Here is a 17,582-nt window from a genome sequence, read left to right on the forward strand (position 1 = left end):
AGGCCAGTCTTCTTTTCAGAGGCACAGAATAGAAGTGACTTACTTTTTATTCTCACAAGTTCTCTTCGATATTGTTCAGCTTTCTTCCATTTAGCTGCATTAGTTCTCTGACATCATAAGCATTGCAAACATAACTGGTATTACACCACTTTTCGGGTCACAGATTTGATTCTTTCCTGCTTACCTGCACCCAAGCAACTCATGTGGTAGTAATATGCTTTTTAACAAAGATGAGCCTTCCTGCACACCAAGAACACACACAGTGTGTTTGCTTCTGCCCCAGTTCAGCTGCTGATCAGCTGGGCATTGATCAGTCTCACTCAGCATAGGTCCCACAGATGTGAACTCTCTTTTCTCCCCTCACCTCTAAGAGTTCAGATTTGCCATACTCTGTGGAACCATGGCAGCTCCAGCTTTTTAGTCAAGGTTCACCTGGCTCCTGGTGAAGTCACTATTACCAGGATAAACTGGGATTTTCTGATTTGTCTACTCACTGACTGCAGTGTGCAGACCATGGCCATGCATAAATGGTCAGAAACCACAGCAACAGCAAGTAAGAGAATGAAGCACCTGCACAGCAGGCACAGTGGCTCACCTCCCTAATGCTTCAACTGCTTAGAACTGTCAAAATGAAAGCGACTTGACAGTTATCTCATTAAGAAAACTATGGGTATATTGTCATAGAAAAATAACGTAATCTCTGTTTTAACTGAAAAGCACTCTAGAAGTATAGTATAAAAGATGATATAAGGCACATTTGATGTTTAATTTCTGAATGGAGAGTGAAAAGGGAAAGACACTCTACCTGTTTTATAGCTTGCTGTGCCAAGAATGCCATTTGCAATGGGTTGGGCTTCACTGCTGGCCTTGGTAGGTTCTGATTTTGGGGATATCTTATCTGTTGTGCAGGAAGAGCTGAACCATTGGGCTTGGGATTATGATTCTGAAAATGAATCAAGCGTGGAGGTGCCTGCATAAAAACAATAAAAATAGTTCTGCAAGTTAACTGAGATCTGTTCTATATTCCACACATTTTTTACTAAACAGTCCTTTTAAACTTCTGAAACGCCTCATAAATTATATGCACATAAATAGTACCACACCATTTATTGGAATGATCAAAAGCATTGAATTTCAATGTTAAAACCTAGTAGACAGTTTTGAATTATTTTATTATATGAAGAGACATTACAAGAGCCAGTGAGAGTGTTTCCAACTTTGAAAGATACATGAGAATCATTGGGTGTTATGCAAAATAGACGTAGGAAAAAAATTAATGACATTAACTTTTTGATCACTTGACAAAAACACAAAAATGTTGCTAAGCACTGTATATGGCTGGATACAACAAGATTTTATTTTTTTTAAAGAATAAATAGAGGCTATTTATTCTAAAAGAATAAACAGACGCATTTTGCAAGGCAAGTTTAAAATGCCCACTCATTTCTCAGTAAAGAAAATGCCCTCTAAACCATCTACATAGCTACATGCTGAAGAGGAAGATATCTGAAGTTATGTATCTAGGTTTAAGTGCTTTCCTTTTTTTTCCTATCTTACTTTACTTTGTCCTTCAGTGCCGTGGAAAGAACAAACTCTGAAAACAGGCCTAACATACCTGATGAGAAGCAGGAGGTTGCTGCATGGCTCCTGGCATTCTTGGGCTTGGCAGAACTACTGGCCCTGCTCTGCGCTGAGCTTGCTGTCTCTGAGCCAGGACCTGCTGCTGCATGTGCTGGAGGCGGAGCTGAGCCAAGCTGATCTGTGTAGGGAACTTGGAGAGCTGGTTGGGAGGTAAGCTGCCTGCTGGCTGTAAGTTTGCTTCCATCACAGGGCTCTTGGGCATATGTGGTGGAGTTTCCTTATCTTCAATTACCAAAGAACCTATTTTAACCAAAATAAACAAAATCAGTACTGAAGTATGGCAGTTAGCAGAAATGCCATCACACTGTCAGCTACATGCAGTCTGACTAGAACTCAAAAACCATTTCTGTAGTAACTGGTTCATTCTTCAGACTTTGTTTTATTTTTCTTCACTGGTTCTTATATCTAGCTTATCTACAGAAACTGAACATGTCAGATCATAAACAAAATGGCCTGAAGGCTGTGATGTCTGAAACTAGGTAGATAAACATGATTTGGTTTTATCTATCACAAACTCTTACAGGCAACCCAGTACTGGTCTATACAAGTGCCATTTCTACTGTAGCACTTTTCACAATGTAAGGGACCGTATTTCAGAAGTTCATTAAACAAACACACACAAGAAAAAGTGCCCACCAAACACAGGAAAAAGTCAGCTCATGACAAACATCTCAGCTGAGCAGCAGTTCAGAGTTATCACCATGCAATCTGACAGCTGGTTTCTGGAAACATGTTTCACTTTCAATTCCTGTCTCTAAGAAAATTATTTATAAAGAAGGAAGTTGGAGAATTTCCTTGCTGCCATCAAATGTCCTCATGTCTGGGAAAAGGAGCTTGTTTGCCTTGAAGAACTGCCATAACACTTTCTGCCTCTGACATTGTAGAGAATCACACATTTGCACCTCTGTACACTGAGAGAGCACTTTTTGATGAAAGGCAGAAAGTGTCCCACAGATATCTCACTAACCCTTCTGCACATGACAGAAAAACAAAAATGCCCACCAAGATAACAGTGGAGAAAGGAAGCACAACAACAGTCAAAATCCTGAAAGACCTCTAAAGCTTTCAAGTCCTCCTGCTAAGCTGTTGAGTTCTTTGGGTGCTTATCGTCGTGGCTGAAAGCTGTCCCATGGGAAAGGACCTGGGAGTGCTGGTTGACAGCAGAAACTCTTTCTTTGGATGTGAAAAAGGGTTAAAAACTGTGTTCCTTGTTTCAGAAGCCAGAAGTATTGACCAGAAAACTGACAGCTGCTATTTTCACCATCACATATACCTTTCAAACAAGATAAGTTTGTTAATACTTTATCACAGTATTCAGAAATAATACTTTTCCCCATGCAATGCACTTTGAATGTTTTTCACAGTTAGGGAAATACATTTAACAGAGTAAATGAAGAAATGAATAGTGCAGAGGCTATCATCACAAAAAGAAAGCTGCTTTCAAAATAGGATCAAGACACCAAAGGGTTAATAAAAATGTATCATACCAAGATTGAAAATATTCTGAGCCCAGAAGCTAGGATCACAGTGGAACTGGATGGTATTGTTAGTCACTGGGGAAGGATCACACCTTGCTCGGAGGAGATACCGTAGTCGATATGTAATCTAGAACAAGAACAAAAACAAGGGGTTTTTTCCCTCTGGGACCAAAGCCATGTATCTGAACAGCAAAAAAACCCCAAAAATACACCCCCTCACACTCCCACACACACCAAACAAAGTGATCAATCAAAAAAACCCACTAACAAAACTCCCCCTGAACAAGCCCCTAGAGAATTGAGGTCACAGATAGAGAAACTTGTCCAAGCTACAAATAAAGAGGTGTTTTTAACATCTTTCCCTTATTCCTAAAGTAGTTTTAAAAAGAAGTTAACTACAGCCTAAACAAAAATAACAATTCTTCCCTACAGAAATACATAGCCCTCTAAAAACTTGGCCATTATATTCAATGACTTTAGCTACTGGCAAGTGAAGTTCAGATTTACATAACCACTGATGTTTTTCCCCCCAAGAATCTATTTTAGCCCATTCACTTTTCTTTCAAAGTATGCCATTCGTTTAGCAACAAGTATGATCACAGGGAATTTTCTTTTGTACTAAATTTAAGTTTTCTTCAGACAGCCAAAGAACAGATTTTTATAAACTGTCTATGAAAAATCAGATTCACAGATATTTTCAGATTTTTCCAAATGGCTTGGTTCCAAAGAACTGGACTGTGATTACACAAGAGAATATTCTACCAAATGCTCACAATTTATCTAGTTCCTAGAATGAAAATGTTGTCTTGCAGTTGTTTCACTAGAAATGACAGGAACTGATATACCAAAATAAAACAGGCACTAATTTCAGAACCACATATAGCAGATTCTGGAAAAAAAACCAAAACCAAAACAAAAACAAAAATAAAACTTGAGGAGTTCAACCCTTGTTTTCCTTGAGTGATAGATTATTTCCTGGAAAAGAGATATACTTGGCAAAATCATCTTCATTGTTTAAAATGATACAAGTTTTTTTTCTTTCAATTTTAGGCAGGTCAGTTTAAGACCATACTCAAAAAAACATTTAACAAGACTCAAGATTTTTAAATGACCACGGAAAAATTTTAAGTGCATTATTATTATTATTATTATTATTATTATTATTATTATTATTATTATTATTATTATTAATAATAATAATAATTATTATTATTTTGTATAGAGATTTCCTTAGGATTTTTGTGTACACTACCAGAATCAAGTAGGTGACACTACAGAAATTCTAGGCTTTTGTCCTGTTACCAGCACTGGTCACACACAGTTCCTGTCATAGTTTGCTCCACTATTTTCCTACTGTTGTGCACACACATGTGTTGTGGCTAAACTCCTGACTGGTCACCTTGTGTCAGTAATAGTGAAAAGTACAGCCTGAGAGTACAGCCTCCAAGCTCTAATGCTGCCTTTAAGTCTGATGGGCATTCCTTCCTCTCTCTGGGATATGCTGGAGCACAAGTTTCACATGCTGCTCTACACAAAACTCCTTGGAAATAGATTTTTCCAAATGCCCACAGATGGGTTATCTACTCAACTCCCAAGCAGCACCAGCTTTCTAAAGCTCAATCTGTTCTTTTGAAAAATACTTTTCATTTGCTGAGGATTTTTGGGCTAGATGGTCCTTTCTTTCAGCTGCCTAATGTTTATATGATTAAGATGTCTGAAACACAACTTTTCTTACTCATGTAGCAGAGTCTTGATGGCAACACTAAGCAAATATAAACAACATGACTCAGTTTGACGTCCTTTTTCTCTATTCAATTAAAAAAATACGACTGACTGAGGCAGTATAAGGCATATCAAATGAATTTAACTACTTGAAATTGATAAAAACAAGTAATATTCCACTATAGCCTGCATTATCAATAATGGGTATCAAAAAAAACACCAAAAAAAAAAAAAACCAACACAAAAAACACCACCAAAAACCAACAGCAAATCCAAACCCAAACAAACAAACCCCACCAAATACTCTGGTAGGTTCTCAATTAACCAATGAGAAAATAAAAGAAAAAAACTCCGTGAACCAGTTTATAGGAATTGGAGAATAAAAGCATCTTGCATCTTTGCTCACATTGCCCCAGATTTCTGCTATCAGTCAAGTACAGTCTAGTAACCTTTGGAAAAATCAAGGTAAGCTTTTGGGTTTTTTCTTTCAAATTTTCTAGGATTTCTGTCCATCATAAGCATTCAGCTTAGTGAGTCAACATGCACTCAGATCTTAAGGGTCTTTACATCAATGAAATATTTAGCTTTGTAATTGTTTGTATGGACAAATAAAAACCTTAGTTTAATTTTTATCAATTTTGGAAGTCTTTCAGTGGGAGATGAACCTGACAGAACAAAGACATACAATAATATTTACATTAAAATGCTAGATACCAGACACTATGATATACAAATACTGTTTTTCATGAACTCAGATGCTGTAGCAAGTATTGTAAAGAAGCACAATGATGATGTTGGACACACAACATTTTTTCCCAGTGTTTCATGGCTTCATGGTTTTCAACCCAAAGAAAAGGAGTTGTTTCTACTTCTGCAGATCTATAATAGTTCTATAGCATGTAACAGGAGAGAACCATGACCAGAGAGCTAAGTTAATAGAAACATTCTGTATTTATGTTTAAGAGAAAACCATGAAAACTATATAGAAATATTCCAATTAGTAGAAAATCATTCAAAATTCTAATACCCTAGTACTCCAGACAAGCATGTGCATGCATATCTAACTTAACTCTAGTCTCTAGGAGAATGGAGAGAGCTGTCTTCCTAACCTTACCAAACGTTTACTGTACAACAGTGCTGTGCTGCTCCCACTGGAAACTGCCCACTTGGAAAAATTCATGACATGTTCCAGCTGTTTAGAGAGACCTGCCACTTCCTGTTGTTGCTGCAGAAGTTTCATCCTATGCTCTTTTGCCAGAGTCTGCAAGTAGAAAAGCAGTTCAAATCAAAAGCTTCAATTTACATTTAAAAGGCATTAACTTTCATACTGGTAATTCACAGTGATCAAGTGGTTTCACTTAGCTCCTCTAAAAAGGACTCCTGCCCCCTGGTGCAGCTATCAAATAGAAAAGTCAGTACACATTTACTCAAAATATCAGGACTTTCTGTGCTAATGACACATTTTTACATATATTTTATATATATATACATATATATATATGTATATATGTGTGTGCCTCTCTACACACACACACACACACTCTCTTTTTAAAACACAATTGGAGATAATATTTTTCCAGGTACCCATTCTAGGCAATTCTCTATGATTTGCTACTGGATTACTGAATTTATGAAAAAATCTGATAGAACACTTTTCATGCATGATGTGTGGAATTATGTATTGCAAAAGCACGGAGAAAGAAACTGGCCACCCCTCAAAAACCAAACTTTCCTCCACCAAAAACCCCACTTGCTCAAGTAGCTTGTATAGGACAACTCCACTTTGGAATCATGATAGGACATGCACAGGGGACTAATGCTAGAAATTTACTGTAATGTGAAAAAAATATTAAAAAAATATTAAGACTGAAATTTTTCTTAAGACAGAAATGAAATTACCTCCAACTGATGCAACAGAGCTTTTCCCTTTTTATTTATTTCTACCATCAGTGTAAATATGGCAACTTTAATATCCTGTTCCACCTGCTTTTGATTCTGATTGACTTCAAGAATTCTGTAAGTAGACAGTATAGAAAATAATATTCTTTAGTTCATAAACCCATCCTCTAAACAGTATTGAAAAAATCTGTTGCTTAGACTACAATACTTCTTGGTCATATGCACCAATTAATACATGTATCATCAGATATTATAGTCAGGAAAATTACTGGGAGAAATAGAGCAAGTAAGAGTGACCTGTGATAAAATTAATTAACTGGTGGCAAACTCTAATGCCATAACTCTGACATCTGTCACTGATAAAAATTAAATCCTCATTGTAATTGAAATTGTCGATTTTCAGAGTTCTGGCATTTATCTTCTGGAATGGTACATGCCAATCAAAACTGCATAAGTCTAATTTCCATCTAAGGCAGAATGGCACTAATTTAGCTGTTTCAACAATAGTGCTCAAGCTCATAACAGCAAAGCTTAATGTTATATTGGGGAAACCTCTACTGCAGAGATGAAGGAAAAGTTCAAATCACACTTGGCATCCCCAGCTGTGCTGAATCTCCCTGGGTACTGCTGCCCCTGAACTCTGCTGAAGGAGCAGCCACAAAGGCTTGCTGCAGATTGCATTTTACAGATTTATTTTTCTCCTAGGTTTGTAGTACCCAGTGAATAGAGCCCCAAGAATAAAAGTACTATATAAATCTTCAAATATGTGTCACAAACATTATGAAAAAATGACTCATAACCATTCACTTTCTAAGAGGGATCTACACTAAGAAAATTAATCTGCTGATGGTGGGGAAGAACTTAAGACTGTCTTCTACAGTATTTATTGCATAAGCTGTTTTGTTTCACCCAAGCAACTGCTGTCCATTAAGTCCACAGGCTGAGCAGAAGAATTACCTAACACAGCCAAGCACACTGAACAGGCAACAGTCACTGCAGTGAACTTTAGAATTCCTCTTTGTGGAAGAATAAAAGGAGGGATGTACTAAATACACTAATTTAAACATTTCAAGAAACTACAGTATATGTAAAGTTGCCTTCTGTCAGTTTTAACCTCATAATCTAATACAAACCTGTTTTGGATCTGTTTCCCTGTATATTTTATGTACTTAGTCTTCTCCATCAATTTGGTGATTAGTGTCTCAATGATAACTTTCTGGTTCTGAAAAGCTTCTTCTATAAACTGGTACCTGTAGTAAAAAGCAGTGAGGATTTACACGTTCAAAATGTGTTATATACTTGTTAAAAAGCAGAGTGACTTACAAAATAATACTTCTTTAATTGAAGATAGGGGCTGCTGATATCTGAAATTTAGCTGTCATCATGGAAACATATGTCAGGAAATGCTTATATATTTCATTTATAGTATATTTAATTTTATAGTCTATTTCCTGTCATACTGGGGTAAGAATTTATGATTTTCATAAATAAAAAATAGCCTAATTTTAGCAAAATAAAAATTAATGTTTTGAGGTAGTCGTCACTTTGAATGTGAAAATGCAGGTAAGCTATTACTTAATGCAAGACAAGAAGGCAGAAATAGAAGAGATTGCCGAGTTGGTAAAAGTTGGCAACATTTTAAATCAAGGAACCAAAATCTTTAGCAATCTGAGGAAAAAAAGAGGTAGCACATTATAAAAGGGATATAAATCCTAAGAAAAGGAGAATAAAAGAGGAAGACTGCCAACTCTGCAAAAGCAATGTTTAGCCTGTTCCAAGGAGCAACAGTGGCCAACACTTCTCCACCTACTGATGTTCACCTAGTCGGGCAAGCAAGATCTTTGGGTGTTGCATCAGGTATAGCAAGTAGATTAATATTTAACCAGAGTGCATCTGTCCCAAAAGATTACTATACGTGCCAACCAGCAAGATTTTTGCCTTGTACTCAGAAGTTGTGTGTAATTCCGCTTTTCAGCTTCAGTGACCAGTAAGAGATGACCAAAAGAATAGCAACATGAAGATTTGAGAGTTAAAGTGTTGTCAAAGTACAGTATTAGCCAAACTGTAGGTTAACTCTTCCTCTGAAAGGGCTCTTCACAGAAAAAAGAATTTCCATTTTCTCCATTCCAAAACGGTTTGGTAATGTTGTTATATAATCTTGTTGAAGGACAAATGGAGAAATTACACATAAGTGTACAGTTGCATAACACAGCCCCTGTGTTTTCTAAGGACTCTCTGAAGAGCTGCATAGCAACAAATTCTGACCAAATAACTTGAATGTAAAAAAGGTCTTGTGCTTAAGTCACCAGATTAACAGCTGGAAGAATTAGGTTTTATTCTAAATGTAACACACACTGATCAGTCACATTCTTTGGGATACAATCTCTGGTTTTTCGTGAGTTTCATTTCTGAGCAGCTGACTGTGTTCCATACAGCTAGAACTAGATTGTCTGAACTTACTTCAGGCTACCCTCCTGTAGGTGAGATGGATAAAATATACACTATGCTTTGATACCTGTGCTCTTTGTGCTCTAGTAACTGACAGTCTCGGCAGGTCAGCTTGTCACAGGTTTCACAATACAACTTCAGCTGCTCCTTTTTGTGGTAAGGACAGAACACTGGTCGCTGACTGGTTACACCAACTGCCTCTGTTGAATAAAGGAAGATGTTAGTACAGTCAACTGACCTGGTTCAAGATTTGCATTCTCCTGTTTTTCTTTAGATGTACAAGTGTGTATCAGGTCACTCACCAAGACTGTAACAGCCATAAGCTCAAACTGCAATGTCTCGCTCTTCTTGCTCAAGCATGAAGCTAGCACCCTCTCTAATGGAAAATGTCTAGAACCTATTTTAACATCGTCTCTTCTGGCCTCACAAAACTATTTACAAAAGGAGTAGCCAGTACTGCTGCAGCTGCAAAAGACATTGCACAATCAGCAAGCTCCTTTCTCAAATGGAGATGAGGTGGTTGACTTAATTCATGCTCTGTCTTCTTTCTCAGCTGACTCGGTGGAAAGGGGTTTGAGGACATCGAGACATGGAAATTCAAAGTGTAGAACATACAGAATATAATAACCAGGAGATATGAACTTCCCTTCGGGTCCCCATTCTAAATGTGTGAGAAGTCTCACTTCAGTTTCTAGTGTGCAAATATCAAAGGGTGCAGGAAACACCACCAGAGCATAGAAATGGAATCTGTTTCTTTAAACAATTTAACTGACAAAGCCCGATTTCCTAAGAGTTATGTTGGACACTGAGTTCATAAGGATTATACAGCCTGTAAAGAAAACTGGCTTTCACACTGCAGCCCATCCTTCACTGCAGATCAATAAGGTCTCTTTTTCATACCCATTCAATTACCTCTTTTCCAAAAATCTGGAAGATGTTATTTTCAGATCTCTATCCTTCGGTCAAAATTCTTTGCAACTCACCAACAAACTGCCTCCCAAAGAGGCCTGAGTGCACTGAGACCATTCCTACCACCAAATCCTGTTCTGCCTAACAGTTCATCAGCCACTTCTACCCATTTTTGTCCTCTCTTGAAAGTACACTCAGTACTCACTTTTGATAAACCATGTGTGAAAGTGGGACACAGAATACAGTGAATATCTTCAAAGTACCATGGTGGAAGACACCCTTTGAGCAATAGATTACCTCACAGTACTAGATAGGGTGGAACAAAAAGAAGTATTTATTCTAATACAATTATTTAAAATAATAGATAACAATTGCTAAAAATTATGTATTTACAGGAAAAATCGTGCAAGTCCAATGGATGTATTAGAACCAGTAGAATGTTTGTCAGCATCCTGTAACATTTATTATTCTCCTACAATGACACTAAAAGACAAGACACAGTGGGGAAAAATCTGAAACAAAAGAGGTTCTCAATGAACAGAAAAATACAACCTTTTCTACCACAGAGTAGTCAAGATTTCTCAGAGAGGCTGTACTGTGCACCACATTCACCACTGCTGGTTTCCAGAGCCCAAATGGATAAAGCCCTGAGCAACTGGAACTCAGAACTGAATGCCTGAAGCAGGAGGCTGGACTAGATGACCTCCTGAGGTCCCTTCTAGCCTGAATTATTGTAGATCCTACTGAGGAAAAACGCCCCAATTCATAACATACTTTCCCTAAGGCAAAATATTTCAGGCTCAAAAGATACTTAATTAAAACACGAATTTTGGCTGGCTTTTTATCAGAATGCTGAAATTATATAATCTATTGGTGCTCCTTTTCCTGCTGTATACAACAATAAAGTTCATATTAAACTTTTGTTAGATTTCTAGTAAAACTAGAGAAGCCTAATGCCTAAAGAAGTATTTTCTGCTGCTGATCTCCAAAGTCTAGACAATAATTTGCAATCAATCCATGTGGAAGATAAAAATCTATGTGTATTTATTGGTTTAAAATATGTTAAATAAAAAAAAAAATAAAAAAAGAAAAACAACCTGTTCCACTATTCAGCTTATTTGAGACAAAAAACTGTTAGAACATCAACTTTCAAGTTACCACTTTTTTTAAAAAGTGTGTTGGTCCAACATAATTTTCCAATGCAGACACAAATTCTTTGTGAAATTATAAATATGTTACCTGGAGATACTTCCTCTTTCTGCCTCACAGTATGATCCTTTGTGAATTTAACCCTCTGGTGAGCCCTGATGCAGGTCTTGCACAACCACTCTACACATTCCACACAAAACCCATGAGCTTCTGCATTGTCTTCACAGCTTGTGCAGACCTGACAAGAGGAAGAAAGGCAGCTGTTAAAATAAGTTTGGAATATACACACAGGTTATTCTTCATACATCATCATCAGGGCAGTTTAATAGTCTTCTGAAAACAGTGAAATGAGAACACAAAACTGCCTGAGGTACAGGAACATTATAAATAACAGCACAGAAGTAATTGAATGGAACTTTTCAAAGAAACAGGTCATTTTGTCAGTATTACCCTAAAATCTTTACCCGACATGATAAAAATCAGACCACTACTTTCTGCCATTCCCTGCACACTTAGAAGCCAAACAATGTTTACTGTATACAAGATGCTGTTGTGAAATATTTACTAATGACAGAACACAAGCAGCACTACTCTGATTTTAGAAGCCTCCCTCAGTTCACACAGCAGCTTTAATTTTAGCTTCCAGTCACCTGCTTGGTTTCAGGAAGAACACACCATACTAAGCAGCAAGGGTCCTCTCAAGAATCTTAGCATCACCTCTTAAAGACAGTATTCCAGTTAAGTTTGTCAAAAAAGCTACCCCGGAACCGATTTGCAACCAATGCACAAGAATTTTCAAACTGGGGCCTGTTAACTCCTGGGGCTCTTTGGACTACACCCAACAGACCTAGGAAAAAGAAATAATTAAGAAAACAAACATTTCAGCAGACCAAAACCTCTCTACACAGAGTAAATACAACAAGAAAAAACTTGCTGCAGTAACACAATCTGAACAACAGGTTGAAAACTTTCAATGATGGACAACACCGTTTCACACGCTCATAATATTTCATTTTTACCCCTCCTTTGCGATACCTCTGTAGTCCTGCCTTCAATGGGGTTTTGGTAATAAAAAATAGTGAATATGCTTATGTGGTACTGGTTTAGGTAACTACCACCCATTTCTGGCCATGTTCAGCACTGCTGCAAACCAAAGCCTCATGGTGTCTGAAGATTGCTACATCCTACAGATCACAGTGACAGATTTCTGCTTGCAGGAGCAAAAGGGAGAAAATTTTAGGTTTTAGTTTTGTTTTCACTTTGATCAAAAAAACTCAACCAAATGACTTCTGCACCCACACAAGGTAAATATAGATTAAGTTAAAGAGGAAGGAAATATTTCTATCTCATGCAGATAAAAAATATATACATAGAACTGTGTTCCAGTTTCCCCTTCAGGAAAGAAAGGAAAATTAGCACAAAACTTGCCTTAGGCCAGATAGCAAGTTACTGACAGAACTGGAATTTGGACACGAGTTCCAGATTCCCAATGCTGTGCTTATTCTTCTGGATCATGTTACCTCTCAAAGTAAGTATCTTCTGAGAAATGAAGTTACAACACAAGGGCTGTTGACCCCTCTTGTTGTCACTTGGAGTTTGAAGCAGTTTCTTTTCATTAAAGGTGACCTGCAAATGAGAAAAATTTGGGCTTGTGCCCCTCTTTCTGTTTCTTTACAAAAATGAGGCCTGAAAGTTTTCTTTTTCAAAATAATCTCAAAAATTTAACTTCTCCATGTTTTTTCTTCTTCTTCCCCTTCTTCTCTTAACAAAAAAAAAATTCTTATTCCTATCCAGACCAGTAGTCTAGTGAAAAATACCAAAGTCAGGACATCATTAAAGAAGTCTAGAAAATTGAAATGAAGCAATTAAAGGAAGTGAACTGTAATCAGGAAATTGTAAATTTTTGCTTTCTGTCTTGATTTCAGCAGAGATAGAGTGGGGGTTTTCCTTAGCAGCTGGCACAGCACCGTGGTTTCAGATTTAGTACGAAAATAACATTGATGGCAACAACCAGCACATCAGTTTGTTAGGCAGAGCTTACACAAACTCAAGGAGTTTTCAGCTTCCCAAGCTCTCTGCCAGTCACCACATGCACAAGGAGGGGATGTGGCCAGGACAGCTGACCTGAACTTCCCACAGGGATATTCCATACCACAGAATATCAAGCTCAGCATATGAACTCTGGGGAGTTGGGTGGGAGGCACCAATCTCTGTTCAGGGAAAGGCTGGGCATCGGTCAGTGGGTAGTCAGCAAATTTATTTGGCATCACTTGTTTGTCTTGGGCTTTATTCCTCCCTCCCTCTTTCTCTCTCATTACTACTATCATTTTAATTAATTAATATTACTTTGTTTCATTTATGAAGCTGTTCTTAGCTCAACCTACAGTTTTATCTTTTTTTCCCCTGATTCTCCTCCCCATCCCACTGGAGGTGGGGAGGGAGGGAGGAAATAAACTGAAAGGGAGAAGTAAAAAAGGCTGCATGCTGCTTGGTTACCAGCTGGGGTTAAAACTAACACTTCTTATTAACACTTAAGTTCAATGACATTTTGAAAAACAAAACAAAAAAAAAATTTAAAATTATTCTTAATTCTTGGGGGGAAAAGTCCTCTCCCTCCTTTCTCTTTAGCCAGTGTCTCCTCCTTTTTGTGCCAGTGCAACCCTCTACAAGACTGTGATGCAAACCAGGACTGATTACACCATCATAGCCCAAGGCTCAGTTACATCAGCAATGCTGACTGGAGAGTGAACTGAATAGGCAGCACAAGAAAGTTTTCACATCAGTCTTGTGGCCAGAGAGGTGTGATTGTGCTGTGCCTCCAAACACCCAGACATGTTTTTAAAAGTCAGAGTGGAGAGTAACATACTAGATGTTTGGTTTTCTAGTGTAAAAAAAACAAAAAAACAGCCCTAAAAACAAAATAAGCAGAGAAAAAGAACAAAAAAAAAATCTTGTAGGCATTCCCTAAGTCAAAGAAACAAAACAAAGACCAAAAAAGAGGCAGGAACCAAATTAAAAGAATTAAAAGCAAAACCAACCAACCAACCTCCCCACAACATCCATTCCAGATCACCTTTAGCAAAATCAGGCAGATGAACATACCAGGACATTTAGTTAAGTTCAAAGAATGTTTGAAGTTATTAATTCTCCCTAGATTCCAAGAGCTTAATCTATTGTCTTTTTTCCATATGCTTTAGTTGGGTTTTTAAAACTGCTTTGACCTGCTGTATGTGGACTGAGATGAAAATTGTGATTCAATAACCAATAATCAGGTGCTGCCAAAAGAATCAAAACTCCTCCTTTGTAGCATCAAAAATATATATCCCATCTTTATACTCTTCAAATCCACCAAGTGGACATGAGACAGATTTCTAAAGCTTTTCATAGACATCATAACTCAAGCTGTCAAAACAGCAGTGCCTTCTAGGTAGCTTCAGATTTGCTCCCATTCACTTCTGATTTGAAATATGCATTTTCAGATATAGGTTGGATTTTGCTAGACCTCCTAGTTATTAGAGTAAGCTATACAGCTAAAGCACATGGAAGTATAATTACTGCAAATATTTGTTATGCACTTACAAAACCTAAAACTCATTTTTGTGACTCACACAAGCAGTGTTTCAGTGATTTCAAAGAAAACTTTCCCTAGTTAACCTATAAGCCTTTATTCTTGTCAGACAGACATTTATTTTTAATTGAGTTTTCGCTGTAATTACATTTAATTCAGTTACGAGTTCTAGTATTTATAACCCCAGGAAGTGTTCATTCAGCCTTCAGTCAAATTTAATGAAAGCAGAAATTACTCAGCATGTTGCAGGTAAGTACTATTTTAAGAAAATACACAAGCTTTTATGGCAGAAAAAGCACATTTACTTGCAAGAGTTGAGGTAATAGACCTGTCTTCTCAGCTCCTGTAATAAGTAACCACTCTTCCAATTAAACACACTTTGAGTATTAAAGAGATTAAATAATCAAGCAAAGGTTTCAGAGAAGAGAGCAAAGTAGTCCAGATGAATATTCAGTGAACTCCAAACCTCACCAATGTAAATTAGATGCAATGCCTTCCCCCACTGGATCCAAACCTCTCTGATGCTAATACTTACACGGCTATCTCCTGGCACATACAAAATCACTGAAGTCAGAGACCACACATAATTCCAAACCTGAACCATGTACTGACAGCTCAAAATGCATGAAATCTGATCACCATATCCTTCTTACCCCACCATCCCATCAATATCCACATCTCTTCAAAGCATACAAGAGCATACTGTGACCGTTCCTGAGTCTATTACCCACCTCCATAAACCACTGGCTTTCAGAGATGTTTTGGTCACAGGCACAGCTTTTATAAGCTGTTTAAGCATAATAAAACACATAGTGGTTTATTATGCTTAAACATACAAAGAAACCATACGAAGAAACTTACTGTTATAAATTCTCCTTATAATCACCTCATAATGGCAGTCAGACTTGCTTTCCTAATATCAGGATCTTGTATCAGATCTAAGCTGCTGCCTTGTTTTGTTACTACACTCCCAGCATCTCACATAAAACCCAGCCATTCTTCATTCCTAGTACAATATATTAAACTCCCAGGTCAGTAACTGGTAAAGATACAGAAAGTTATTCTTACCATTAAAAATATTTTTACACACATTCTGTTTTGGACACAGAAGCTATGAGAATTAGAACCTAGACTAAAATGCACTAGAGGCTCAGTATGCTGCACCAACACCCATGTTATCACTAAGGTCTTCACTCCTGCATCAGTCTCACATCTCTCATTTTTATTTTCATGGCTTTGCATACACCATGTTCTTCTGTTAAAGTCCCTAAATTTCCCTCACTTGTCTACCCCTTCAGTCTTATTCAAATCTAGCACTTCCTTCAGCAACATCTCTTAGGTCTGAAGCCCCTTTCTGCTCATTCTTATAATTAATTTTTATCTTCAAACTTCTCTTTAGAAGCCAATAATTTTGCCCAAGTCTTTCAATAAATCACACAATGTGGAAAAAAAAAAACAAAACTAACTATTGTAAAGCATCTACTCTTTCAAAGTATTTATGTCCTAGGTGCCCACAACCTACAACAATTACTTTCAGGAAGATCTCAACTCCATTTCCTATGAGTTTCTTTTCTTTTGCAAAGTTTCCTATGCTAATAGCCAGCACAAAACCTTTAATGCTACCCAAGAAAGCTCTTGTGGAACATGTAGTAGGCAGTTTGAATTCTGTACTTCATGCTCATTTCTTGTGCTCCTGAAGTTTTCAGCAGTAATTGCTAGAAAGCACAGCTATGCCAGTAGTGCACTGAGCTACCCAAATCAGGCTCAGGTAAGACAAACATGATTATAGATAGATGGACAGCACTTTCATGGGTTCCAGTTATTTTTCTCTCCCCACAATGCCAGGCTCCATGATATGCCATTCACTCCTGCAGTTTTAATTCAGTATGCTAAAAATTGCTTTAGCTTTAGTAGCATTTTGAATCTGAAACAATCAAACATTTCATTTGCAAGAAGGCTTTTGCAGCCTCTTTTGGATTGAAATAAAACAGTCCTTCCTGCCAACACACATATAAGGCTAACCACAGATACAGACCAGTGGTTCTAAGCCACAACAGTATTTGCACAAAACCCATGCCTTGCTTCCAGATCTAATTTCTTAATCATTCAAATAAACCTAAAAAACTATCGAAGACAAATTAACTATCTCAGCAGAAAAAAATCCTGTCAAATAGCTGCAGTTTTGGATAGAATTTGGATGATCTCTGATGCAGTATTTCCTGCAAGTATCAGTATCTATTCTACTTTAATTTCTCTGATCTGTTGCCTATACAAATGGCAAATTTTCTTTCTTTTCTCTTTGCTCCTTCAAAGGCAAAACAAGACAGGCTGATTAGAAGGCTGTATCATCCTTAAACCTCATAATATTCCCCACTGGACAGTACACTAATCAGTTTAACTATTATTGATCTAACTTTGCTGTTCCACAACAGAGACATTTCCAGAACAGTGTAGCTTTTTTCTTACGTTAAGGTACAAAGGAATGTACAAAATCTTCATTATCATACCAAAATTAATCTATTCAAATGAAGAAAACTGCACATCATTAATTTCCAAGAGGTAAGGTACACACTCAGCAGGTATCTAACAAAACATTTAGCTCCAATTTTTTAGAAAAAAGTCAGCAAAAAAAACATATTAATGTCCTATTCTGCTGGTTCAGCAAAGTCTGCTGGTCTATCTTCAACTGCTACAAAAAGTGTGCTGAGTTCAGCCAAGGACCTTTGCTGAAGAATAGACTTGCTTTCAAAGTGCAAACCTGCTGGTTT

At 37.3% G+C, this 17,582-nt stretch overlaps 1 protein-coding gene across 1 annotated transcript in view; it reads right to left on the minus strand.

The window, feature by feature from the left end:
• Positions 1-17,582, minus strand: part of TRIM24 (tripartite motif containing 24) — a 54,677-nt gene that overhangs the window by 13,159 nt on the left and 23,936 nt on the right. The window contains exons 3-10 of the mRNA XM_068190784.1: positions 11,337-11,484; positions 9,256-9,388; positions 7,874-7,990; positions 6,741-6,855; positions 5,956-6,102; positions 3,129-3,246; positions 1,616-1,881; positions 806-970 (exon numbers count right to left, since the gene is read on the minus strand). Of these exons, the coding sequence (XP_068046885.1) occupies positions 806-970; positions 1,616-1,881; positions 3,129-3,246; positions 5,956-6,102; positions 6,741-6,855; positions 7,874-7,990; positions 9,256-9,388; positions 11,337-11,484 (1,209 nt within the window). The remainder of the gene's footprint in view (positions 1-805; positions 971-1,615; positions 1,882-3,128; positions 3,247-5,955; positions 6,103-6,740; positions 6,856-7,873; positions 7,991-9,255; positions 9,389-11,336; positions 11,485-17,582) is intronic.

Source organism: Anomalospiza imberbis, chromosome 5, assembly GCF_031753505.1.
Source record: "Anomalospiza imberbis isolate Cuckoo-Finch-1a 21T00152 chromosome 5, ASM3175350v1, whole genome shotgun sequence".
In the NCBI taxonomy this organism is placed as follows: Eukaryota; Metazoa; Chordata; class Aves; order Passeriformes; family Viduidae; genus Anomalospiza; species Anomalospiza imberbis.